At 57.0% G+C, this 27,071-nt stretch overlaps 1 protein-coding gene across 2 annotated transcripts in view; it reads right to left on the bottom strand.

Moving 5' to 3' along the window:
* Nucleotides 1–27,071, bottom strand: part of LMX1B (LIM homeobox transcription factor 1 beta) — a 79,449-nt gene that overhangs the window by 4,439 nt on the left and 47,939 nt on the right. The window contains exons 3-7 of one of the 2 annotated variants that reach the window (XM_036913921.2): nucleotides 4,354–4,586; nucleotides 2,298–2,479; nucleotides 2,033–2,110; nucleotides 1,836–1,902; nucleotides 281–445 (exon numbers count right to left, since the gene is read on the bottom strand). In XM_036913921.2, coding sequence (XP_036769816.1) covers nucleotides 281–445; nucleotides 1,836–1,902; nucleotides 2,033–2,110; nucleotides 2,298–2,479; nucleotides 4,354–4,586 — 725 coding nt within the window. The remainder of the gene's footprint in view (nucleotides 1–280; nucleotides 446–1,835; nucleotides 1,903–2,032; nucleotides 2,111–2,297; nucleotides 2,480–4,353; nucleotides 4,587–27,071) is intronic. The other variant, XM_036913922.2, reaches the window with a different exon arrangement.

The following is a 27,071-nucleotide window of genomic DNA, read 5'->3' as shown; positions in this document are numbered from 1 at the left end:
AGACCCGGGGTGTAGGCTGGGGCTCCTGGGGGCCCTGTCCACCCTGCAGGTGTGCGGCTGGATGGGAGGGTCGGACCTGCCAGCAGCGCCTGACCAGAAGGGCTGAGGGCCATGGGTGGGGTCTCAGGGTACCTCCTTCCTGTCAGGAAGTGGCAGGTGGGCTGTGCTGGTGGGGCTGCCTGGGCCCTGGGGTGGGAGGTGGCAGTTGTGGCCCCAGGCCTGCCAGGTCAGGCAGGGGGCAGGGGCGGTGCTGGGGTGGGCAGCGGGCGGGGCAGCTTACCATAGGGGTTCATGTGGTCACCTGGCATTTGGGGTGGCGTGAGGCCCTGCTGGAAGGGGTCGCTGCTGCCATAGGGACTCTGCTCCATGGCCACGATCTGCTGCTGTGGTGGGGCCAGGGGTGTGTAGGAGGCCATCATGCCCTCCATGCGACTGGACAGGACCTCTGGGGAAGAGCATGTCTTTACCACCCAGCCCTGACCCCTGTCCTGGAGCCCCCAGGAGCCCTCAGAGATGTACCCCGGGAGTCTGCACTGACTGCCCACATGACCTCCCAGGCCAGGGTGCCAGTGCAGCCCCTCTGCCGTCCCTCGGGCTTCCCCAGGCCTGCCTCCACCTCCGGTGAGGTTGTCAAAGGCCTTCAGGGCCACTGAGCCCTGAAACAAGGGTTCAACCAGCTGGAGCAGGGGGACGGTATGCCAGGCTGAGAGGCAGCAAAGGCGCGGGGCAGAGACGCTGCCCGGTGGGAGCAGGGAGCCCAGCGAGTGGGGCTGAGAGAAGGTAGGCCTGGGGAGAGGGATGTTCCCTTGGCAGGCATGCTGGGCTTCCAGGGGTGCAGGAAGCCAGGGGAGGGTCCTGGCTGGGGAGGACGGTGGAGAAAGGCTGGTGGTGAGGAGGGGACCACTGGGAAGAGGAAGTTAGGGGCAGGGGCTGGGGTCCCTGTTAAGGTACTTGTAAGACAGCTACTAGGACACAAGGAAGATAGGACAAGAAACCACCACCCCATTGGGAGACAGCAGATGCAGAGTGTGCCGGAAGGGGAGGGTCAGAGGTGACTCCTGGGTTCTGGCACAGGCACTGGGGGTGGAGGGGCGCTTGCTGGGACGGGCCGGGGAGGAGCAGGGGGTGTTGCGTGTATGGCAGCCAGGCGGCAGGAGTGGATGCACTGTGGTGTGCTGAGCTCAGGAGCCTGTGGAACCCTCTTGGGAGACTGTCTAGGAGGCCGCAGGTGACAGTGGAGGGCAAGCCTCTGCTCAGGAGCCGGTAGGAGACCCGAGGCCGTGGCTGGAGCCCCAGGACTAGGCTGTCTCGGGAGAGGCAGAGGAGGAGCTGGGCTCCGAGGCCACAGCCTTGGCCCCTGCGTACGGCCTGGGATGCTGGCCTGGCCCCCAGAGTCCTGGGCAGGAGGGGATGCCCTTCAACACCCTGGCTTCTGCCCCGGAGCACCAGTCCCACCTGAGCAGGCAGCTGGGGGGCCCTACCCACCTTCAGCAGCTCCAGGGGCTCCCTGTGCCCCCCCTTCAAGGCTCTGAAGGCTCGGTGTCCATGGGGCCTGGGAGGCCAGTGCTGGCCCAGGGTGCAGAGATGGCATTTTGGCGAAGCCCAGGACTGGGGAACTGGCACCCATCCTGCCTGCAGATCACCTGGGCCCAGTGCCCACCTGCCTGTTCATCTTGGCCCCAGTCTGGCTACCTGCCCACCTGCCTGCCCACCGGACAACTGCCCACCTGACCACTTACCTGCCTGCCCATCCGCCCACCCACCCACCTGCCTGCCTACCTGTCCACCTGCCCACCCGCCTGCCCACCCGCCCACCTGCCCACCTGCCCGCTCACCTTGGCCCAGCCGCTGGGAGTTCTGCTGCTCTTGCTGCTGCTGGTGCCGCCGCGCCAACTTCTTCATCTGCAGGGGACAGGGTTTGTGCCAGCCCTGCCCACGCACCCTGCCCCACCCGCCTCAGGCCAGCCTTCCCTGCCCCCCACCTGCCACTCCGCCCCACCCGACCCAGGGCGGAGGGCAGGCAGCCACTCACCTTTGCTCTTTGGTTCTGAAACCAGACCTGGACCACACGCACGCTGAGGCCCGTCTCTGCTGCCAGCGTCTCCCGGACCTGCCCCGGGAGAGGGAGACAGGTCAGGCCTGGGGGAGGCGGGGCAGCAGCTGGGAGGCAGTGGGTGGGGCTGTGGGATACCTGGGGAGGTGAGGGATGTCCCTGCCCTCAGCAAGGGCAGAGGGGTGGCATTGGAAAGGCAGCGGGTATGGGGGAGTCAGCGCCCCCCACTCCAGCCGCCCCTCACCTTTCGGCAGGGCTTGGAGGAGACCTCAAAGGAGGCTTTGAAGGCTCTTCGCTGCTGCGTGGTGAGGATGGTCCGCGGTCGCTTGGGCCTCCGAGGGTCCTTCCCGTCATCCCCACTGCCCTTACTCTGGCTGCCCTGACCCTTAGCTGGCTTCATGTCCCCATCTTCGTCCTCGCTCTTCACTGTGGGGGACACAATGGCCCATCAGGTTTGTACAAGGGTCTCAGCCTTGTACCCCTTGGCGATCTGCTGCCTGCCAGGGTCCTATCACCTCCTGCCAAACACCTGCCTCCGCTCGCCTCCGGCACCCTGGGGATCCCAACCTGGCACCAGCCAGGCCCCAGGACCCAGAGAGGAGACTCCAGGGAGCCTTCTTCCTTGAACCTTTGAGGGACTCAGAAATGACAGGCCAAGATGCACTCCAAACATTCTCACACAGGAGTATTCCTGGCCACAGCACGCACACACATGTGCACATGCACGCACACACACAGGCACACTCACTCATTGGCATGTGCACATGTAGACTGGTGTGTGAGCCCACAAAGGCTGGAGGACACGCAGCTCACAGATGTCTTCACATACACACAGGCTCAAGCCCCCAAGTGGAGCCATACAGGCAGACACACACTCACGTGCATGCAGAAGCATGTGCATTCACCCAGAGACACACCCACAGCCATGCACACATGGCCACGTCCATGCCCTGGTGTTTGGGTCTCAGAGACGCCAGTCCCGGATGGAAAGCAGAGTCCTCCCCGCCCCCCAGCTCCATGTGCCTTCCACCGCCCCTGCATCCAAGCTGGCCTCTCCCCAGGCCCATCTTCAAGTCGCAAGCCACTGTGCAGGGGTGGGTGTGCTCCCTCCGAGAGCCTTCCTCAGGCCCCGTCTGAATGGGCTGGTGGCACCTGGACAGTATCTGGCACGGCGTGGTGCCCAGGGGTGGACAGAGCGACAGGTGGATGGGGAGCTCATGACCTCCTCCAAGGGCACTGGCAGTGGCAGCTCTTCCAGGTGGGCGGACTTTGTGGCCAAGGGCCCTAGCTTTCCCCAAAGAGCCCGGCAGACCAGGCACCTCCTCGCGCACTCCCTGCTTCAGGCACTCCCCACTGCTCTGGAACGACAGTGGGCTGACACCCTCCCTTGCTTTCCCCTCTTTAAGACATTCCTGGGTGGTCCTGCCCTCCTGCCAGGGGCACTCCAAGCTGGCATAGTGCTCTTGGAGGTCTGAGCAGACTAGACATACCTTCGTCCTGAGAAATGGGGTCTTTTCCTCTACCACAGAGGGCCCCGGTGCCCCCACCCAGCCAGGAAACAGCTCAAGGCTGTTGCTCCCCACTGCTGAAGGCTTTGTGGGGGCCAATGGAGAGAGCACACGCCAGATCCCTGCCTCCCACACATCAGCAGCCACAGATCCAGTGCTGGTAGAGGCCCATGTGGTACTGTGCCATGGCGGGGTGGGGAGGGGTGCATGGCAAGGGAAAAAGGGTGAGGGTGGTGGGCCAGCAAGCAGGGTGTGTGTATGCACACATGTATAAACCACATATGTGAGAGCATGTGGATAAATGTGTGTGTATAGCTATAGGTATGGGTGCTGGTGCATGCATGTGCTGATCATGTGTGCACACAGATGTGTTTAAGTCTGTGCACACATGTGTATATGTGGGTGTGGGCTTTTGCATGCCTTAGGCATGAAGTACATGTCTACACGTCTCTGTATATACACTCCTGGGTGTGGGTGTCCACACGTGTGTTTTATATGCTTATATGTGCATTTGCAGTCACATGCATATATACATGTGCACAAGTATGTGTGTCTAGTGGAAATATGCACACATATTTGCATTGGTGTGCCTGGGGGGTGTGCACACATTAGTGTCCCCGAGTACCCACATGTGTCCACATGTGTATGTGTATGTGAACACATCAGGGCACATACGCATATGGAGGTGGGTACATTGTCTGTGTAGCCCAGGTCCTGGGGTCAGGACTGGGCTTCTCTGGCAGGGGCCTTCTCCATGCCACCTGCCCCCCACCGGCTCCAGCCATGGCTCACCAGAATCAGACTCATCGGGGCTCACAGAGCTGAGCAGGTCCTTCTCCTTCTCGTAGTCCCCCTTGCACAGCAGCTGGCCCTCCTTGAGCACAAACTCGTCGCCCTTTCGGAGCTGCCGCTCACACACGCAGCAGCAGAAACAGCCTAGGTGGTACACGCACTCCAGCGCCCGCATAACAAACTCGGTGGGGGCGATCTTCTCCATGCAGCCGCTGCACTTGGCTGCGAAGAGCCTGTGGACACACAGAGCAGGCCCACTGGCTGGGTTCAGGGGTCCCTCCCAGAGGCCACTGCCCACAGAGGGCTTTGCCTTCCTGCCGCCCTGACCCTCCAGCTCAAATGGGAGAGGCCCTCTCTGGGCACCGAGCCAGACTGTGGGGGGTCCTGCAGCCCTGCTCCTCTGGCTCAGGGCACTGGAGGCCCCAGGGTGGGCGCTGGGCATCCTGCCCAGAGGTGCCCTCTCCTGGGTGTGTCAGCTTAGGGCCTTTTCCAGTCAGGGACACAGTGGCCACTAGAGGGCAGGGTACAGAGTCAGCCTCAACCTTCCCTGAGAGCCAGGTGGAGCCCTGCCCTGAGGGGAAGGGCCGCAGCCCCAGGCCCCAGCCACCCTCCCTCCGGGACCTGCTCTGCCTCCTCCCTCGCCCCCGCATCAAGCAATTCCCGGCCTTGTGCAACCCACCACCCGGCGTGGGCCCTTTCTCTCCCGCCTGAGCAGTTCCCTCCCTGGGCTCCTGGCCCCTCCATCCTTTCAACTCACCCTCCAGAACGAGAGCCAGAGGGATCCGTCTAAAACATATCTGATCACGCTGCTTCCCTGCTCCAGACTCCTCCATGGCTCCCAAGTGCCCTTGGGAGGACATCTAAGTTCCTGACTTGGGCACTCAGGGAACCTTCAGGTCCCTGCCTCCTTCACCCCCTCTGTTCCCCAAGGCTGTGGCTCCATGGAACGGCCTGCAGTTTCTCCAGGGCACCAGCACATTGGCCTTTTGACATGTTCTTTCTCTGCCTCTAGGCGTGGCTAGCACCTACTTAGCTCTCACTTCAGCTTACGTACCTCCACCATGAACAGGCATTTATTTACTGGGCATGTATAGCATGTGAGCCACTGTTCCAAGCACTTTGCATGCAGAAAGGCATTTAATCCTTGCTATGAGACAGGAACAAATATTAATCCCATTTTAGAGATAAGGAAATCAAGGTGCTGAGAGAGGGGGTCACTAGCTCAGGATCACATGGGCTGTGAAGGCTGGAGCTGACTCTGACCCTCGGCCACATCGGTTCCTCCATGACGAAGTGGATCCATCTGCCATCTGCGAAGACAAAGGTGGGTGGGGGTCTCCACACCTCCAGCCAGAGTGTGCACAAGGGTCTGAGCATCATGGCCCCTGCATCCTGGTCACACGCCTTGCTCTGTGGGAACTCAGCCTCAACAACACTTTGATGGAAAAATTTATGAAGAATCAAATTATAGCTGCTGGGAGAGAATTAAAACCATTTTTCATTCGCCGCGTCCCCGGGCCACGTCTGCGGGCGCCACCTTGGGAGTGCTCTGCACATCCCATCCCTCTTTATGGCCCGCCATCACAGGCACAGATTACAGCTGCAATTCTCTGCTAATCGGTTCTGGAACAGAAATGGCCATAAATGCAAGGCACTCGGCCTGCCTCCCTTCCCAGGGGGCTGCCATCAGCATCACCAATGGTGAGCTGGTAGGATATGGTGGACAGGGCCAGTCTGAGCACTGCCTGCTGCCCTGGCGCTGACCAGGACACTCAAGCTGGGGGCATCCTCAGCAACCCCTGCCATTCACCTCTAGTGTACCCAGCGGGCTCCTACTCATCCTGCAATGCCCAGCTCCAAGTCACCTCCTCTGGGAAGCCTTCTTTGATGCCCCAGTCTAGGGGAGGTGGCCTCCTCTATGCTAAGGTGAGCTTCCTTCAGGCCTTATTACCCTCTATTGCAAAATGGTGATGTTAACAGGATCTCCCCCAAAGGCCTGCTGTCAGCATTCATTGACACTGAGAGTGGAACTCAGTGAGTGATTACATCAGAGTGATATACGTGCCCCATTCGCAGTTCTCCGGAGATGCCACCAGGCAGGACCTGGCTCCACCTGAACCTCAGGGAGGCCTCAGTGAATGTTTGCAGAGCAGGTGCATAAAGGCTTGGGGTGGACTGGGGTCCAGGCCAGGTTGTCTGCTCCAGGCAGATGGGACCCCACTCATCCACACAGTGCCTGGCTTTGCAAGAGGAACATGAGCTGGATTTCAGTAACAATTTGGCCCTTTGGCTGGATACGTTTGTTCAGGGCACAACCTACGCACCCGTCTCCAACAGCCTTAGGCAGAGGCCCCTAGGAATCTGGCAGGCCATCAAACTCTGACAAGGGGCTGGGGAAGGAGCCAGGCTTGTAGAACCCCATGCTTTTGACCTGCTCACCTCACTGCCTCTCTGTCCCTCCCCATATTCTACCTCCTGAGCTGGAGGTCCCAGTGAGGTCTGTAGCCTGGACCATTGAGCCCAGACAGGCGCTGGCTACATCTCTGCCAGCATGGCAGGACCAGGGTCCCAGGCTGGGGTCAGCACACCTTGGATGGCTCCCAGAGAGAAGGCCCTCTTAGCCTAGGGGAGGGGGGCCTTAGCAGGAGGGTGACCTGCGTTTGCAGGCGCTGCCACCATGCAGGCTGCGTTCAGAACAGCCGTGCTAATGCCTTGGCAGCAGGGGGTCGATTGCTACTTTCTCCAAACTCATCAACACAATCTATTATTAATACTCCTCCAAAGGCTCGGTGCCGCCATTACGGAGGCAGCGCCAGCCACTCGGGGCATCATCTGTTATCTAGATTGCAAAAACTCAGGAAATAAAACAAACCGCACACACTTTATAAACGGAATGTGCCATCCGTTTGGTCTCCAAGCATCTCTGCACCCAATAAAACATCGGGGGGGACACATGAAATACTCACTCCCAATTATGGGGCTGCCTTTGTCTACCGAGCAGGGTGAGAGCTACTAATGGCATGCGTGGGAGGGGTTGGGGTGCCAGCAGGGTCTCCTCCTCTTTGTGAGCCCCCACGTCCTCCCTCAGTCCCTCCCACAATGAAGAACTGATGGAACCGCTCTCTGAGAAGCAGGCCCAACTACAGGCCAATGGCCCTGGAATGAGAGACTTGGGTGCAATGCCTGGTGGCCCCACTTGCTGGCTAGTGACTGGGCAAGTAGTTTCCACTTTCTGAGCCTCAAGTTACTTATCTGTATAATGGGCTCAACAACACTGCCTGCGTCTGGACGCGAAGATGCAGTGAGCGGCCAGTGTGAAGTGGCGAGCACAAGCGGTGGTCAGTGGCTTGGGGCAGGTTGTCTGAGACCAGGCGGAGGCCTTGGCACGAATGCTGCACAGAGACAGAGTTGCTCAGCTGAAAGGCTCCAGCCTTCTCACCTCCCTTCTGCTGTGGGGCTCCAGAGCCTGACGTGGCAGCACCCAAGGCCCTGGATTTGGGACCTAGGTTCTGATCTTAGTCCTGACTTGACCACTCTGTGACCTTGGGCAAGTCCCAGTTCCATCACTGGTCAAGACGGGAACAATAGTTCCCACTCCCCAGAATTGGGCTGGGGATCCCAGATGGGTGTGCTTCTGCTTCCCACACTTGGACTGGGTGTCTGGGAGGGTGGGGTGCTGCGGGAAGGCTCTGAAGCTCTGATCCAGGAGGAGCTGCCCTCTAGCTGCCTCAACCCCTCAGTGACAGTCCCCTCTCCCCGGCTCCTGCCCCTCACCCGAAGCTCCAACCTGGAGGGCACATTAGGGGTACCTGGGCTCGCTGGCAACCCATACAGCCCTCTCCCCCATTTTTCTTGGACACTGCCAAGCCGTTCCTCACACCGCCCCTCCTGCCCACTCCCAGCCTCTGCCTGGCAAGCCCCTGCTTATTGGGAAGGGCTTAGCTTGGGCCTCCCTTCCTGCAGGAAGCCCTGGCCCTCCTCTCTGAGTTCCTGGTCCTCACACCACCCAGAACCCATTGCAGTACTTATCCTAAGGACTCCGCTTTACATATTTCCAGGTCCAGCCGCCCCCACGGTCACCTCTATGTCTCCAGTGCTAAGCACAAGCCCCGCGTGCACCAAGGTGGGCAACGAGTGTCTGCTGAATGACTGCTGGAACCAACTCACGCAGTCCTGCTCTGCCTCTGAGTCCGGGCCAATCAGGCCCCACCTCCAACCTGGTGTGGAGGGAGCCCCAGCCACCTGCCCGGAGGAGGAGGCAGCACTACCTGGGAGGACACCAGGCAGCCTGGGGTTCCCTCCTGCTCCATAGCTTCTCCCCTGTGTAACTCTGGTCAAGACATTTAACTTCTCCAAGGCTCAATTTCTTCGCCTGTAAAATGGGCAGCACGGCACCTACCTGTGAGGTGCTGGGAGGGCTCGTTGGCACATGCCAGCCTGAGGGACGTGCTCCGTGAGAGCCGCATCTGCCTCCTTCTGGTTCTGGTTCCACGTGTGTTGGGCTCACCTCTGTTACCCCCCTCACCACGCCTCCGCCATTTCTAGGAGCAGCCTTCCTGACCCCAGGTTTACAGGTTCCACCCATGCGTCCCTCTCATGACCACTCTGGGTTCTGGGTCAACCCTTGTAGCTTTTGTCTTCCTGAGCTGGACTGAACACTCCTGGCTCAATTCTCTGTCGTTAACATTATTGAGCTCAATTACCATCTACCTACGTCACCTCTTTAAATCCCCACAGAACCCCGAAAGGGAGACACAGTTTCCACCCCCATTATACAGACGAGCACACTGAGGTGCAGAGGCAGGTTCAAGGTCACACAGCAGCATCACCATAGACTCCCTGCCTGCTCTGTCCATCCAAGCGTTTCTTTGCTTATCGGTCACCCCTGCCCTTTGCTGTGAGGCCCCTGCCCCTTTCCGTTTGTCCTCAAGGCTTGGAACACCCCCCAGTTCTTATTACCTGGCGTAATGAGCCCAGGACCCAGTAGCTGTGGCGAGTGGGTTTTCCTTAAAACAAACTGAACATCTGCCCCTCCCCAACACATCGCCTGTCTCCCAGGATCATCTGTGATTGTGGAGTCAGACATTCCCCTTTTCAGAAACATCCTTCCGTTGAAGATTCCAGTCTCTGAGAACACATCTCCATCTCCTCTGAGATTTTGTCAGTTTATTTGTTTAATGCTTAGCTTATTAAAATCGTAGTGCTAATAAACAAAACTCTGAAAACCAATTTTTTCTGGAGCATTTGAACATGGATTACAAATCTGATTAACTTCTCTTAAACCACTGACAAGTGCAGAGATGCAAGCAGTAAGTACAGGTAATTCTTTTCCCTCTGATAAAATTGGTTTTTTAATGTCCTCAACCTCTCCTTGGGGGTCTTCATCCCCGGAACTTGGAGTGCATACAGCATGCCCCAGGCTTGGAATCCTGGCTCTAGAACCTTCCCCAAGTCCCTTCTGCTCTCTGAGCTTCAGTGTCCATCTGTGTCCAAAAGGGATAACAGCTGGGCGTCTGAGGCAGGTTAATAGAGATAGTTGTGATCACTGTCATCATCTCTTCAGAACTCCCAGCACCCGTTCCCTGTCTTCGTTGTCTCCTCCTCTTCACTGTACTGCCATTTCCATACCCCATCACAGCACTTTATAGTTTATGTAGCCCCTCACTGGGTTCTCCCTCCAAGAGTGCCCAATAGTTTCAGGATGAGCCCAAAGATGTACTTGTGACACTCAAGTCCCCACTCTGGCCCTGTCACACCTGGCCTCAGACCCTCTGCTCCAGCTGCCAGGCTTCTCATCGCTCCCTGAACACAGCGAGTCCCTGCCCGTCTCCTTAACACTTAAAATTCCATTCGCCTCCAAGGCCTGTCTTTTCTCCCTTTTCCTTTGCTTTTTATTGAACTCTTCTTCATCCTTCTAGACCCAATTTAAGCATCACCTCTTCACCTCCTCTATAAAGCCTTCCCTGATGCCCAGAGATATTTGTGTGTTTGAAGCGCCCACTGACCTGAAATCGGGAACTGGGTCTAATTCACCACCCCTCTCCACCCTTGAGGCTCTAGCATTGAGGTGGTGGCTAGTGAGTAAGTGATGACTGAATGAATAACCTTGTGAGAAGTGAAATGGGCAGCCAGGCAGGACAAGAGAATATTGGATACTCTGCTTCTAGGAGTCCAAGAATGCTACCAGGTAACAGGATAAATGAACTCACCCTCCTCTACCCCTTTCCTCCTTCCCAACCTTACAGCCTGGAGTCCAGTGTCCTAACTATTTATCAACAAAATTCTATACATGCTTCCTGTTGGGATGGGAGTCCTGCAGCAAATTCCACCCCTGCCTTGACGCACACTCATTCCTACTACGCAGGGCAAGCCCTGGCAGGGGTGTGGGGAATGGGACATGTTGGCGTTACATGGCTTCCCCGACCATCAGTGCCTGGGCCAGGTCTGGACACCTAACTCAAGGTAGGCCAATTGGACCCTCTGTCATGTGTCCCTTCCTTCTCATCAAGAGCTGTTTGTCAGGCCCTGGAGCTCAGGGGTGTGGTTTTCCACATCTCCAGCACCAGATATGTGGCCTGGGGTCATTCACATCCCTTTTTTGAGCCTCAGTTTCTTCTTCGGTAAAATGGGGGTGTTGATCCCTTTCTCACCTGGTGATGGAGAACCCATGAGCTGTAACCTACGTGAGAGGGCCTTGCCCAGGGCCTGGCATCTCACAGGAGCAGGCTCCCTCTGGCTCTGCGGCACCTCGTGCTCCCCTGGGGGCATGCCCTGGAGCCTGCACCTTCCCTTTCGGTCTGAAGCCCCCATCACAGCACTGGGTCTGTGCTCTCCGTGTCTGTCTGTGCCTTTGAGGTACAGTCTTCTGTCAGACCCTCACCCAGGGCCACACTACGAACCAGGCAGACTCTGGGCCTGGTTTCCTTTAGGGCTGCTCCAGGCCCAAGCCCCACAGTCCCTGAAAACGCCCTCCACGGGGACCACAGGGCTTGGTCCCTAGTACGGCAGCCCTCGGTCCCCACCGGCTAGACCTTTTCAAGCTCACCCAGCAAATACCCGCGGAGGCTGGCTCTGAGCCAGGGTCATGCAAGATGCTTGGGGATCAACTCGGACCACGTCTGGTCCCATGGGACCCAGCAGAGCGTGACATGTGCTTGGATGGGCATGCTCGGCAAGTGGGGCACAGAAAGTCATGGTGGTCAATCTGGAGGAGAGCTGGGGACTTCCCGGGGACGGTGACGTGACGCGTAGTTAAGAACCCAGCTCTGGAGGCAGAAGGGATGGTCTGAAGAGCCTAAATCCCCACCCAGCACCTGACCCGGGGCAAGCCGCCTCCACTCGCTGAACTCGCTTTTCCATCTGAAAACTGGGAACCTTAATTCCCAACTGACAGATAATCCCCGTGAGGTGTGCATCCTCCCGCTGCCACCCCTCCTCCCCAGGCTGGGCCAGGACCCCGGGGTGGAATGGTAGCAGAGAAGCTAGGGCAGGCCTCCATGTAAGCAGCACTCACATTAAGCGGTAAACATTCTTGCCTGTGGGACTGTAAGGGCTGTGACAGTGCCCGTTGGGGGAGGAGCTGGAGTTCCCGGGAGGGAAGGGACAGGACCCTAGCCTCCCTTGGGGGTCCAGCTGCGGCGGCCGGAGTCCGCCTGTCACTTGGAGGAGCTGGCGGGGTGAGAGCAGGAAAGGGAGCTGCCGAGCGTCCTCCCTCCTGGACTCCTTGACATCTCCCCCACGTGCCCGCCGCGTCCTTATCATTCCGGGCGTAGCTGTTTTTTATTTTGAGACAAAAAGGGGCCTGTTGATGGGGATCCAACTCAAACCAGCTGCAAACATCTGCTTTGATGCGGCGGCGGGAGCCGCAGGCGGGGGCCCCGGTGCGCGCGTCAATCACGCGGCTGGAATGCGTGGCGTGGCCGGGCGCTCGGACTGGAGGCCGCCGGCGCGCGGGCCTCGCAGGGCCTCTCCGCAGCCTCGCCGCGCCGGGGCCGGGCCTGCCGCGAGGGCTGCCCCGGCTTCCTGCGGGCGCGCAGACCCAGCTGTGCGGGGCCGCCGGCTCCAAGGCCCTTTGATCCGGGCCGGGGGCGCTGTCGGGAGCCCCCAGCTGCGGCTGGAGGTCACGGGCCAGGGGCAGAGAGGGACTGGCCCAGACGGGGGTCCGGGATTAGCATCCAGGGGCAGCGTGGCAAGGCAGGAGCACATTTGGGGATTTCACCTCTAGGTATTTAGCGCCCGCCACCTGCCGAGCAAGGTGGCTGGGGGGAAATGGAGAGTCCCTCCCACCTGCTCCACCCTGGCTTCCATTCTAAGGGGTGAAGGAACAGGCAACAAACAGATAATCCACTGCACACAGTGTAACAAATGGTGACAATGTGACGAAGAAAAACGAGGCAAAGAAGAACAACAGGGGGTTAGGGGTGTTAGAAAGAAGTCAGAGGCATCACCGAGATAACTGGGGGAATGGGGTTCCCAGCAGAGGGAACAGCAAGTGCAAAGGCCCTGAGGCTGAGTGCATCTGGGGTGTTGGAAAAATGACAGGGTCTCTTTTGGTGGAGCAGATGAGCAGGGGGCAGTGGCTAGGAGATGCAGGTAGAAGTGGGGAAGGGGGATGTTCACATCATATGGAGGGAGTTTCTGAGCAGAGGTGGGATGTGACTGACATTTAACCAGGTTCCTCAGGCAGCTGTGTGGGGGTTGGGGGGGGCAGTGGAAGGGTTGGGGGTGGGGTAGGGGAATCTTCTCAGTCATCCAGGCAAAAATTATGTCGGCTCAGACCAGGGCAGGTGCTGAGAAGTCACCCAAGCTGGGATGTGTTTTGAAGGAAGACAGGGACACAAGAGGATGTGAGAAAGGATGGAAGCATGGGTGAGTCCAAGATTTGGGGTTCTGAGGAAGGCTGGAGTTGCCATGAAATGAAATGGAGACTGAAGCTAGGTGGGGGAGGGGAGGCTCAGGCGTGCAGTTCTGGACATGTTGCATCTGAGCTGCCTTCTAGCTGCCATGTGGATATGTCCAGGGGGCAGCAGCATGTACACGTCTGGAGTTCAGAGAGGGGCCCAGGCTGGAGATGCTGCTTAGAGCTGCCAGGGTAGACTGAAACACACACACACACACACACACACACACACACACACACACACACACACACACATATTCAAACACACATGCGCTTCTACAGAGGGTGTTGCTATGTGTGCAATGCTTGGCACCTGATAATTAGCCTCTCACCTTGGGGTTCTGACCCCTGGAGGCATAGGGAAAAGGCTCAGAGTCAGGTCCAGGAGTCTCTTCTCCATTTGGGGATTCTGGGGCTTCTCTGGGCATCAGACCTCTCTTGGTGACATCAGGGAGAGACACTGGTGCAGGGCAGGTGGCAGGTGCAGCATCCTCCCAAATGCCCTTTTCTGCCCCCCAGCCTGGGCCAACAGACATCGGAGGGTCTGTGAGCTCTGGGGCAGGCTGACAGCTCAGGGCTTTACCTCCCTTGGTCACTCTCTTCCCTCTTGTTTCTACCCTTCTCTGTCCAGTTCATCTGATGATTCGTGTATGCCTTTATTCACCTTCATCCTTATTAGTTTATTTATTCCTTCCTCCATGGTAGTTTATCGAGCACCTACTATGAGCCAGGCCCTGTGCTGGCACCTTCTCCTCCCACCTGCTCATCCCACCCCTCTGAGATGATCCCAGGTTCCCTTCCCTCCCTCTGAGTCACCAGCTCCTGGCTGCCAAATCCAGTGCCATTATTTATTATTACTTACTAAGATTAAGTGTTTCCTACGACCAGGCCCTGTTCCCCCATAAGCCCTTTAGAGGTGGCACTGCCACTCTCTTTTCACAAGAGAGGAAAGTGGTACTCGGAAAGGGAAACACAACCACTCAGGGTCAGCTGGACTCGCGGCTGGGCTGTCAGGCTCCACCGAGTTCCTGCACATTCTCCCTGCCTCGCTGCTCCTTTCCCGGACTCCCTGTGCTTGAAGCTCTCTCCTGCCTCAGCCTCCCCCTCCCCACCCACCACTGAGAATGACTGTGCACTTGCTGCATTGGCTCAAAGCGGCTGCGTCCATGATGTAGGCTAGGCGAGCCGAGGTTACAGAGGTGAGGGGCTGACCACACAGGTGGGGACTGACAAATCCCCACACCACAAGGTGCAGTGGCCTCTGGATTTCTCTCCAGGATACTGAGTGGCCAGAATGGGCCAGGCCCAGAGCCCTCTCTGGGAGGGCTGAGAGGTTCAGGGCAGGACCTGATGAGGTGCAAATTTGGCCAGGTAGGGGGCAGGGCTGGCATCTGGGAAGACTTCCTGGAGAAGAGGGCTATAAAGAGTAGAAAGGATTTAGTGGGGGAGAGGGATGGGCTGGATGGGAACAAGGATGTGTCTGATTCCAGAGTTGGGGCTCTGCGTAGGGGCAAAGAAAGGCCATTCTGGGAGGGAGAGGTTGAAAAATAGCAAAGGCATGAAGAAAATGGAGGCCATTTTCAGAGTCAGGGAGACTGCAGGCCGGTCAGGTTGTAGCATAAGGTGACAGGAGAAGTGTCAGATTGGAAGCCTTGAATGTTGGGCCACAGAGGGTAGATAAGGTTTCCCTTGTTCCTGTCTATTCATCCATCCATTCATCCAGCCACCCACAGACCAAGCCACTAATCCATCCATCTATCCATCCATCTATCCACCCACCTGTCCCCCGCCTGTCCACCCGCTCAGCCCTCCATCACCTGCTTGCACAGCCATGCATCCATGTAGGTATCCACCTATTTTACACATACTAAGACACTTGCTCTGTGCCAAATCCTGTGCCATGATTCTTCCTTTTGAAAGCAGAAACTGACTGTAAGGCTTTCATTATAAGACTTGTTGATTCTGTAAGCATTTACCCAACACCCAGTGAGACCGAGCACTGTGCAAGGTCCTGAGGAATCAGAGGGGAACAAGACACAAGGTCACTTCCCCTCACACTTCCTGTATAATGGGGAACAGGTTTTCCAGGGGAGAGGAGTCTTAGAAGGAAAAATCCAGGGCACCACCGGACAGCCTAACAGCTGACCAAGCTGACATTTTGGCCCTATCATTCTGACCCCAAGGGTTTCGGCCTCCCTGTACATAGACCACAGCATCTTAATTAGGGTTATTTAGTGTTTTCTGGAACAGACTCCACTCAGGCAATTTAATTTTTTGATCAATTTGCTTTCCAGTGCAGTTAAATAATTTACAATTTTTTCCATTTTCATTTTTATTTTCCTATTTGACAATGAAAATTATTTTCATTGAGATAAATTGTTTTCCATGAAAATTTTTCAATAAAGCTTTGCTCTGTCATCAGGTCTGTGCTCATATCACATCTTGTGGATTATCAGGATTTAACTCTTGGGTTTATTTGCAGCCAGTGACAAATTTTACCAGGGGTAGTTTCACTGTTGTTGGTTGTATTTTGTACTGGTTAATTTACCAAGTTAAATTTTCCCCAGGATTCAGGGAGGGTGGTGTTCAATGTTACCAACAAAATTACCAAGGTTTATGACCACCAATTTAACCAGGCAGCCAATGAAAACATGCCAGGGTCAAAACCATGGTGTCCAGACAGCCTTGCTTGCGGATGTCATTTGTTGGGTACAAATGTCTAGCTTCAGCTGGTCCCCATAGATGATGTGTTCCTTCTGAAGCTTCAGGGACTCAAAGATAGAATCCTTCCCTGATACCTCCCTCTCCTGGTTAAACCCCTCAAGTTCAGGGGGTCTGTTTCTCCATATCTGGTCATGAGCCTGAGTTGTCCAAATAGCCTTTAAAGCGTGGCACCCAGAAACTCAGCCTCCTAGGGCCAAGAAGAGCCATCTCCTCCCTTATTCCCCACGGTATACTCCTCTTAATGCAACCAGAGACAGCATTCCTAGCCCAATCACTGTGGGCCTCACTGCCCAGTGTCTCTCATGAGAGCGAGACTAAGGCCCCCTTCCCCAGCAGACACACGTGCACACACCCTCCGTGCTCCTGCTATCAAGTTTTTTAACCCCACCCTGGCATACATTCCTACTAAATGTCAAACTTGCAGTAACCAGAGCAGCCTGCGATAGAGCTTCACATGTAGAGGGGCCTCAGCAGTGTCTCATGACCACCCTGGGAGGTAGGAGCCCCCTCCTTAGACAGGTCACCCAGTTAGGGATCTAGAGCTGGGGCCCCATCGCAGGGCACCAGGGCTGGTACCCACCACATTCTCCTGCCTTCCCGGAAGTTGCAGAGGCGGGTGGGGATAGGGGAGCAAATAGAAGCCCCAGTGGTTTGGGAGCCTGAGAGCTACAGTCCCAGCCAGCAGCCTGTCTGTGACCGGCTGACTGTGCCAGACAGTCATACGTGTGGGCAGAACATGTTCCCCAGCTGAGGGGCCGGAGAGATTAACCTGAAAAGAGGGGGCAGGAGATGAGCAGGACTCAAAGCTGGTGGGAGAGGCGGAGGGGGACGTTCTTGGGGAGGAGGCCCTGCGTGGTGCGGGGGGCCCTGTTTCCCACCCACAGCCGGGACCCTTCGCTGGGGAGTAAGAAGAGGCTGGGGGCGAGGCTCTCCCTGGGGGCTGCGCTGCGTCTCCGGCCGGCTGGGGCGGGTCAGGGCCGGGCGCCGGGCTGGGCACCGGGGCGCACGGTCGCTGGCGGGGCCCCCGCCGCCACCCGTTTAGTGGGTAACTGATCGCCCCGCGCCCCGCCCCAGCCGCCCGCCGCCCGCCGGAGCCGCTTAATCACCGCCCGCCCGGCCACATTAGCATAGTAATGGCCTTTAAATTGAGCCTCTTTGTTTTTTAATTAAGCTCCCAGCAGGTACAGAGAAGAGCGATTATTGAGGAAGCTGCCAGCGCTAATCGCCCGCAGTCATTTGACAATTAAAAAGCGCCCGGCTTTAACCCTTTCCCCGAGCCCGCAGCGTTCCCCCAGCATTTATTCAGCGCCGACTGTTTGCCAGCCTTCCTTTGGGGATGGGAGGGCCCTTCCCTTTGGAATGAGACGACCCTGCCAACGCCTCCATTTTGCTGAGGGACCAACCGTGGGGCACGATGGGGCGGTAACTTGCCCAAAACACACGGCTTGGGCGTGGGGGAGCGAGGCTTGGCAGATAGATTGCTAGAGAAAGCCAGCTGTCTGGGCTTTGCGCCTGGCATTGCCCTCTGATTGGAGCACTGTCACCTTGTGAGTCTGACAAAATCCTTTTCCTGTAGCAAGGCCCAGGTGGGCACCTTCCGGCCTCCACGGCAACAGCCCCCTCCTGGGAATTCCCAGGGCATCCTCTCTTCCCTGCGAGTTCACGGATTGCCCTCAAACTGACGGGGAGCTTAGGGTGCGCCAGCTGCAGTGCTGAGCTCTGGGGACAGCTCAGGAGGAACCAGTAGTGGGCTCTGCCCACAGGGACCTACGTGCCAAGGTGGGAGACAGAGAGGCAGATTGGCGCAATTACTTCTGATTCAGCCCAGGCTGGGGGTCAGGTCAGAAAAGGCCACTTTCCTGAAAGCAGAGGTTTGGGCTGAGACAGAGAAAGGAAGGAGAATCGGGCAAGAACCGTAAGCGGTGGTCAAGCCAGGCAGCAGAAAAAACAGTGAGTGCAAAGGCCCGGAGGCATGATGAACACTAACCAGAAATAAAAAGTGCAGAGGGTGCGTGGGTTGGGGGTGGGGGTGGGGGTGGCGTAGTACAGAGGAAGCTGGATAGTGGCAAAGCAGCTTGAGTGCACAGGGTCTTGCCAACTATCTACGTTAAATTTTTGGTATTTTAAAAAATAATTGAATTTATTTTTGACTAGGTAACATATTGTCTGGTTTAATATTCAAATATACAGAGGGTGTTTGCTGGAGTCTCCCCGGCCCGTTTCTAACCATCCAGGTTCCCTGCCCAGAGGCAGCCAAGGGCTTCCACATAAGTCCCACTCCACAGGTACGAAATACCCGGGCTGCTGGGCGTCCATTACTCCCCATACGGACTTTTTTTTTTTTTAATGAGGACTGGTTGGGATTTTGTCCACTTTTTTGTGTGTTTTAACATAAACACTAATTTACTCTACAAACTGTTCTCTAGCATCCCCTCTCTTCCCACCTCCCACCGGCATAACTTGGAGAGGACCCAGCACCTCAGCTGGGAGGGCCTCCTTTCACAGCTGCCTGACACCCTGCTATATGCACAAACCCTAATTTTTTTAACCTGTGCCCTGTTGATGGCCTTGTGGGACACTGGAAGGATTTCTGTCTTCATCTCAGGAGCTGCAGGGAAGCCACTGAGATATCTTAAGGTAGGAAAGAAAGGCTTGAGTGATTTGCATTTTTAAAGGATCACTGGCTGCACGGCAGGGACAAAGTGTGGGGACACAGAGCGGCAGGAGGGGGGTGCTAAAGAAGAGGGTTGTTGTTGGTGCCCTGCTGGTGAGAGGGGCAGGGGGCCCTGGCAGGGGGCGGGGGTTCCAGAGTGGGAGAAGCGTGACTTATCAGAGAGCAGCATAGGGTGTGGAGTGGCCCAGCTTTGGGACGAGGGGATGGCTCCCTCAGTCCTGCAGGGTGCCTGGGGGCTGGAAGAGCAGTGACTGAGACGCCTGGGGCCCCACGGTGGTGGGTGGGGAACCCTGTGGGGACGTCAGGTTCGAAGTCACCCTGCTCTCACTGTACTGACAGCCCAAACACCCGACCCTCTGGGTCCAGGATCCCCCCAGCCTTTCTGCATCCGAGCCCAGCCCAGCTGCTGGCGGCCCTGAACCCTGCTTCGGCCACTCCAGGCTGAGCTGGCAAGTCTGTGAAGGGGGCAGCCCTGAAACAGACTGGCAGCTGGCTTTATAAAAGGTAGAGGAGGCTCCCTAGGGCACGGGTGTGGGGAGTACTCTGCACAGAGGACAGAATGTGTCGGTCACCACTGAGACACCCTTCTCTGACCTTGGCTTTCTGAGGGTGTGGGGTGGCAGACTGTCCATGCCCTGGTGCCTCCCCCCTCTTACCGTGTCCCTTAGCCACTGCCCCTGACTCAGAGCAGAGGTGTCCCCTCGGGGAGCTGCGGTGGGGGCAGCCACGACCACCCTCTGGCTCCACTGTACCCCACAGAAGGAGGCAGTGAGCACGCAGCTCTGCAGGCAGTGAGGGGTTAACAGCCCGCCCACCCCCATCTATCAGCCAGCATCTCCCTAACAGACAGACAGACAAGGCAGCTGTCCAAACAGGCCTGTGTACCTGGCCACAGCCGCAGAGAGGACAGGGCAGTGGCTGTTTACTCTTCTCCCCGCCCCCATCGCAGCCACACACTCAGACTCACAGGGCGTTTCCATGCACTCGCCCCCGGGGATGCCCCCTCTGCCCCTGCCCCTCCCACCATCCCTGAGCCGGAGGGTTCCCAAAGGCTCATCTCTGAGAAAGGGAATGTCCTTGCCTGCTCTAGGGCTCTCCGGGAGCTGGTGACCGAAATGGCTGACCGGCCCAGCTGGGCCACAGTCAACGTGAGCTCCAGGCAATGCCAAGAGCAGAACTGAGTGTCCTGGAGCCTGGGACGTGGTGACATGGAGGTGCCTGGAGAGGGCACATGTCTGCTCATGACAAACTCGGCTCCTCACGGGGACTCTGAGAGCCCCCTGGGCCCCACCCCAGGCCTGCCACCCCTTACGGCTCCCCGGCCAGCCCCGCCCCTGCCCCAGTGCTCCTCGCCCACTGCCCCACAGAGGCCAGGCCCCGGACCCCTCCTCAGCACCCCTCATGCTTCAGGAGAAGCCCACCCCATTCACTGGCCTCCGGACCCTTTTCTCCTCCTCGGTCATCTGCAGCCGCCCTTGCCTCTGCCTGAGTGACCCCTGGTCCTCAGGTGTTGACACCTGTCCCTCAACACCTGTCCCTGCATTTGTCTCATCATCAGGCCCCTGTGAGGCCCTTGGGTTGACCCTCTCCGCAGGGGTGAACTCTCTGGGGCTGGGGCGTGTTAGGTGTCCGGTGCCCAGGCACCAGCATGCCATAATCTCCCTGTCCCCTGGCACCGGCCCCCTCGCACTCAAGTCTCCTTTCCTGCGGGAGGGGCCTCCACAGCATCAGCCCTCTACGTGCCCAGCATGGAGTACGAGCACCTGTTGTGTGCCTGGCTCTGGGCTGAGCTCCTGCATCATTGATCTCATCTCCACTCAACCATGTGAGACAGGGGAAACGACTAGCCACTGCACAGATGAGAAGATGGAGGCTCAGAAAGACACCTGTGCTTTGGGCCAAGCCTCCGCTACAAAGTGTCAGAGCCTCAAAGGAGAGAGAAGGTCAGTGTGATTTGGCGAAGGAGAAAAAGAGCCTCTTGTTTGGTGCCTGGCAGAGGTGGGCAGTGAGCAGTGCACAGTTTTGACCAAGACCCTGTTGGAAGGCTCACCATGGGTGTGCGGACCTCACCACAACCAGGCCACCTCTTGCATCACAGCTGGCGTTACTGGGGTGGGGGTGAAGGATAAAAGCAACTGGTCCTGCTACCCAGTGCTTGCCAGTCCTGCTCTACAAAGGGTCGCTGTCGCCGAGGCTCCAAGAGGGAAGCTCCTGTCCAGGCTCATCCAGCTGGGACTTGGTACAGCCAGGATTCTGTCCAGAGCTGTGTACCACTAACCCCCACCCCACAGAGGCTGAGCCCCGGACCCCTCCTCAGCACCCCAGGCCCAATGTGACATCTTTACGGCACATGCTGGGCCTGCGAAGGCCTGGATGGGGTGAGGGGGAGGCAGGACACCTCTCAAGTAACGCATTGTAAATTCCTGGGCCCCAGCTTTCCATCCCTAACAACCTCCTCCTGGGGCTCACAGCGCCTGTCCCTTCGAAGCCAATTTAAATGAGGGGTCCCAGACCCTGGGTGTAAAGCATTCCAGACCCAGGAGAGGGGGCAACTATTGTTTCTCTGGGAAAAAATAAAATAAAATAAAATAGACCCGGTCTCTGCAGCTTCTAATCACTCTCACATGTGCTGCGTGGTTCCCACTGAGGACAGCCCTCTACAGTGTGTGAGGCCCTCAGGGTGCACAGACCCTGCTTCTGCCCAGAGGCTGCAAGGGAACACCGGATCCCCATTACACAGCGGGAGAAACTGAGGCTGGGGGAAGGACAGAGGGAGCTACCATGCCTTGGTCCCCCCCACGTTCCATGCCAGATAGTGGGTCTCACTTAATCCCACAGTAGTGCACACTGACTGATGATCCCCATTTCTCAGAGGGCACAGGTGAGCACCTTGCTCAAGGGGCATCAGCTGGTGCGCGGCCAAGCCAGGATCCCCTCAGGCAGACAGGCCCTGTGGGATTTGAACCCCGGCCCTTCTGAGTCCAGAGCTGGAGACCTTTGCCCTGCAGCGTGGCCTAGCCAGGAGGAGCATCCGCTGCCCCTTGGAAGGGGCCTGGTTCCAGCAGTCCTGCCCTAGGCGGGATGCCCCACCACCGCAGCTGGGGCCTGAGAGCACTGAGGCTGGTTTTTAATAAGGAAGATGAATCTACTTGGAAGTCCCGGTTTGGGAGGAGGGCACATGGAGGCTACCGACCAGGGCTCTCTCGGCCTTTCTGGTGGGAGGGGAGTGGAGGCCTGGCCAAGTGGCCTCCCAGCTGCTGGGGGCCTGGGCTGTGGGGGGCCGTCGCCCCCAGCCTGAAGGGAGCTGGCTCTGCGCGGCCCGCACTCTCTCCGGCGTAAGCCCACAGGATATTACACTGCCTTTGTGTGCCTGGTGACCCAGCTGCTGGTTATTGAAAAATTCCACTGCTCGGCGTAGGGCAGGCCCGCTGACCCCTCATCCCAGGACGCGCCTATCTTTCAAAAGATACGGGATTAGAGAGCCAGACCCGACCTGGAGCAAAGCCCCGTCTGGGGTGTCTGTGTTTTCCTGGCCTCTCGGGATACTGGCTGGAGTGGGCTCTTGGCGCAGGATTTAATTAGTTGGAATCAGCCTGCGATTACTGTGGCGACTATTTACCCAGCCACTCTGCAGTCTGAGCCCTGCTCGGAACAAAGATGGGCCCCTTGGCCCCGCTAGCCAGGCCAGGGGCCCCAGCTGAGCCCAGGGCCCAGCTGCCGGGAGGGGAGGGCTGTGGGCCTGGCCAGGCCTTCTGCTGGTGCACCTCATTTAGCTGATATTTGTGGGGTTTTGCAATGCAAAGCATCTATGTGGGGCTTTTAAAAAATTAAAGCATCTCGAGAAATTTATGGCCGATTTCTGGTGGGGTTCCTTCCCCCAGCTCACGGCCGGGTGGTGACGGTGGAGCAGAGCTGGGCTTAGTTGGGTAGGACTGAATCCTGCTGATGGCACAGGTGAGCTGGGCATGGGGGCTGTGCGTGGGATGCCAAGCTGGGAGGGTTGGGGGTACCCTCACCCCATGCTTCCCTTGACCCCCAGGCTGCCACCTCAGATGCCCCCTGGCTGTATGTCTGCCCAGCACTTTGCTCCAGGCACCCACAGTGGCAGCAGCTAGCTCAGGCAGGAAGAAGAGGTCTGTGTGTGCACCCCTCCCTATATCCGTGTGAGTTTGCCTGTCACACAGCCTTCCATGGTACACAGGATTCCACACATATGCACATGCGTACAGTCTATAGGCCCCCACCCATATCCACCTGCAAACGCTTGCCAAAACTCAGGTGTATGCTGGTGCTACTCATGTACATACCTGTACACGTGCATGTATAGCCACTCAAACCTACCTAAACATCTGTATCTGCCCTGACCTGAATCTTACACATATACCAATGAGTGTCTGCACCCATGTGCACACACATACTATCCATATATACTCATGTGCACACTGACACATGTCACCATTTAGAACTGCACATGTCTGTACAACTATATCTACAGGCTGATCTTTGGTGTATTCACACATTTGTGCACACATACAATTGTCCATATACCTGTGACACACAGAGACACACGTTTCTACCTGTGGGGACATTCATTGCATCTACTCATATAAACACATGTCTAGATACAGGAAGCTGTTGCACTATTTCAGACATGTGCCCCCCGGAGGGGGTGTCACCCAGATCCAAGGTCAAGTGATGGCTTTGGGGAACCCAGTTCTGCTGGCCTACTTTCTGGGATGCTGAAGCACAGGCCAGAGATGCTCTTGGAATTCAGATTTGGAAGAGCTGCCAGTGCCAGGTTTCTAGGATGAGGTCTAGGGCAGGGCTGGGGGCCTGGCCCTGACAATCCCTGGCCCAGGAGCCCTACCCTCAGCCGCCTCTGTAGGCCTCATGCCTTTCACCTGCCTCCCCCACTTCGGCCATGGTCACTGTGGCTGTTGTCCTGCCTTGTGGAATGCGGTGCTTCAGGATCATCCTGGGGGCAGGGGCAGGAAAGCAGGTTTCCCAGATTCTGAAGGACTTGGGGTTCCTACGAACTTCTTTTTCATCCTGCCCTAGATACACCTCCCAGCTCCAGCGCCACATGGCCTCACGAGTACATGGATATATACAAGGACACACCTCTAACACATGTGTACACCTGTAGACATACACATGTGGACACACAGTCATAAATAAATAACGTGACAGGAATGCCATCTACTTACACAGGGAAACAAATAGGCACATACAAAGGTACGCACAGGCACCTGCAGACGCAGTGTTCACACAGAGACACAGAAGAGCACAAAAACCCAGGTATATGCCAGCACGTGAGAACACAGATGCTGGACAAACACGGACACCAAGAGACACATGAAAGCAAAGACACTAAGACCCACACAGGTGTCCATGTAGGTTGCAGGTACCCAGGGACACACTAGACTTACATGTGTGCGCACACACACACACACACACAAGTGCATACTGGAGGCCCAAGTGAAACTCTTTATCTGGAGAAAGCGTTTGGAAGCATTAGCAGGTTTGGCTATCCTGAAAGTGTCACTGGGTTATTGCTGGCAGTGGGGGCAGGCAGAGAGGGGAGTGACTCGCCTGCTGGTGATGCTGGTTGCTGGCTAAGCCAGGGCCCCCAGCTTAATGACTGCCCCTTCCTCACCAGCCTTGGTTTTCCGCTAGAACTCATATCCATGGGAGCCATCCTTCCCTGTTCTGGGCACAGAACTGCTTCAGGCCTCCCTGCCCTCTGGCTCCCTTCAGCCCCACCCCATCTCAGCCACGACGAAGCCCCAGTGCTCAGCAGGTGCCCTCCGCAGCTTGCCTGCTTCTCCTTGCACCACTGGCACCTATGGCCCTTTACTCCTGCAGGCCTGCCGCCTGGAGTGCTCCCATCTGTCCGGCCTCTGAGAGCCACCCTCCTCTTCCCCAGCCCTCAGTCCCACCTGCCTTTCCTCTCCCACTCCGGCGGCCCGGCTGGACTGCTCAGTGCTCATGCTGCCTGGAGAGCCCCTTGGCTGCACCGGACCCCACGTCAGTCACAGTGTCCATGCCCATTTACAAAGAGCAAACAAGTCCGACTGCATCTGGGTTTCCTTACCGGTAACGTGCCCATCTGTGGTGGTTTAACAAAGGAAAAAAGTGCAAAGGCTTTGTGCCTTGGGTAGAAGGAACCAGCTCCCCGACAGCTTCTTACTCTCTGTTTGAACATCATCCCTTGCTAAGGATCACCCAGGAGGGCCTGGGCAGGGGTGAGACCTGGGGGCACAGAAGTGGAGGCTTCTTTGGAGTCTGGAAGACACGGATTCATCTTAGCCTTGGGACCTTGGAGCTATGACTTCACCTCCAAAGCCTCAGTTTCCTCATTTGTAAAATGGGAGGTTATAATCTGCCTTTGCAGGGTTCTGGTGAAGGTACTGAGATAGTGAATGCTGATAGCCCGGGACAGTGCTCAGGAAGTGGTGGCCACGCCCCCCAAAAGCCTGAGCAACCCCGGTACTGTAGTCCCTATAGGCCCTCGGCCTCACTGAGAGTCCCCGTCCCTGAGCCCCCCACACCCAATTACTCTCTCAGCATCTCTTCCTCTCCCTCCTCTCCTAAGCTGCCAGGATGCTCAGCATCCCTTTCCCTCCTCACCTGCCTGCCTCTCCTTTCCGGACCAGCCATGCTCGGGAGACTCTGTCCATGGCCACTGCGACCACACCTGCACTTGGGCTAGCTCCCTCGATTCAGCTTTCTCCACTTGCCCAAATGATCACGCAGCTGAGAACACACAGGACCCAGGGCCCCACTGATTGGTTCATTTATTCATTCATTCAACCAGCCAAATGTTTACTGAGCAGCAACAATGTGCCAGGCCTGTGCAAGGGGCTGGACACCTAAGCTCATGCCCTCCTCTGCCATTTGCCACACTTAGCCATCCCTTTCTTTTGGAAACTAGGAAGACACAGGTTTTGGCCTCTCCCCACATATCTGCATGTTCCTGGTTCTCCACTGGCTCTTAAGTGCCAGGACCCCCACCCCACTGCCCGCCAAGGGCTCTGTCGTCTTATGGCTTTGGTTGTCACTCTGATGCCCAAAAGCTCTCAAGCCACCACCTCCAGTTCTGTACCTCTTCAAGACCCCCCTCTTCCTCCCTGGGTTCCAGACCCCTTTACCCACCTGCTTCCTGGACTGCTCTGAGCGGGTGCCCCTGGGGCAGCCCAATGTGTTTACACCCCAGTTTCCATCATGTCGCACATGTGCACAAAGATCTATGTACCGGGATGTCTGCTAATGTATTGTGTGTGTGACAGTGAAGTCCTGGCTACAGCCCAAAGGCTGTCAGTGGGGGAAATGGGTTAATAAATCAAAGCTCACCCATTCCCTGGACTGTTATGTTGTGGTTGCAAAGAGAGAGGTTAAATCCATGTGCACTGACCTGGGCAGATGTCCTCAGCATGTCGCCAAGTGGAGCAAGTGCAGAGAAAATACAGATTCCATAGAAAGGAAAACCAGCTGCATGTGTGCAGAACATGCTTGTAGAATGTGCTCACATACGTGTAGGAAAGGTCTGGAATATCATTCATCAATCAACTGCCTCTAGGAAGGAAATGGGTGAAGAACCAACCCATTTTGCCTGAAGTCTCTCTGTTTTGTCCAGATTTATTTTACAATGAGCAACAGTGAGTTTTATAATAAAGAAAATGCCCTCACCCAATTTGCCACTTCCTCCTAAGCTCAGCTACTTCTAACCAGCAATTCTGACACCTCTGTGGTCCCAGGGCTGAGGTCCAGGACTGAAGACCCTTGGTCTACATCTTTTCTCCTCCTACTGTGCCCATGTTTCACCTCTTGTCCCTGTACCCCACCCTACTGGCCTTACGCTGGCCTCCTGGTCTCTCTCTGCCTCTTGGCTCTTTGGAAATGAAAATCAAACCATGTCACATTCTGCTCAGAAGTCTTCAGGGTCTCTCCACCACTCAGCAACAGGACAGGGTAGCCCCACATCTATGTGTGGCCTCAGAGTCCCCTCAGCCAGCCAGAGCTTTCCTCCATATTTTCTGTTACGAGCCAAGCACTCAGAATGGGGCCTCTCAGAGACATGGCCGTGGACACATCAGCAGCCATCCTCACTGCATGCTAGGACTTTAACAAGTTCACTTTCCCACTTCCCTTCTTACTGTTGCCTGTTCTTTCTTTGCCCTCGATTTCCCACCCTCTTTGTCTCACACTGCCTCCCTTCCTCTTTCTAGGGATGGATCTGAGGCCGAGTGGCACCAAGGCAGGCTGTCCCCGAGCTGGCCACTCACTTGACCAGCCTCACTCAAGGGCTCAACTACTTCACACTCTAGAATCCTCAGCAGCCTGCCTCTATACCTTTGCTCTTGCCCATCCCTCCTGGTGGCCTGCCTGCTGTTCCTCCAGGGCTGTCGGTTCAGTGCTTTC

This window comes from Manis pentadactyla, chromosome 3 (genome assembly GCF_030020395.1).
Source record: "Manis pentadactyla isolate mManPen7 chromosome 3, mManPen7.hap1, whole genome shotgun sequence".
Taxonomy (NCBI): Eukaryota; Metazoa; Chordata; class Mammalia; order Pholidota; family Manidae; genus Manis; species Manis pentadactyla.
This window is presented reverse-complemented; position numbering and strand designations above follow the sequence as displayed.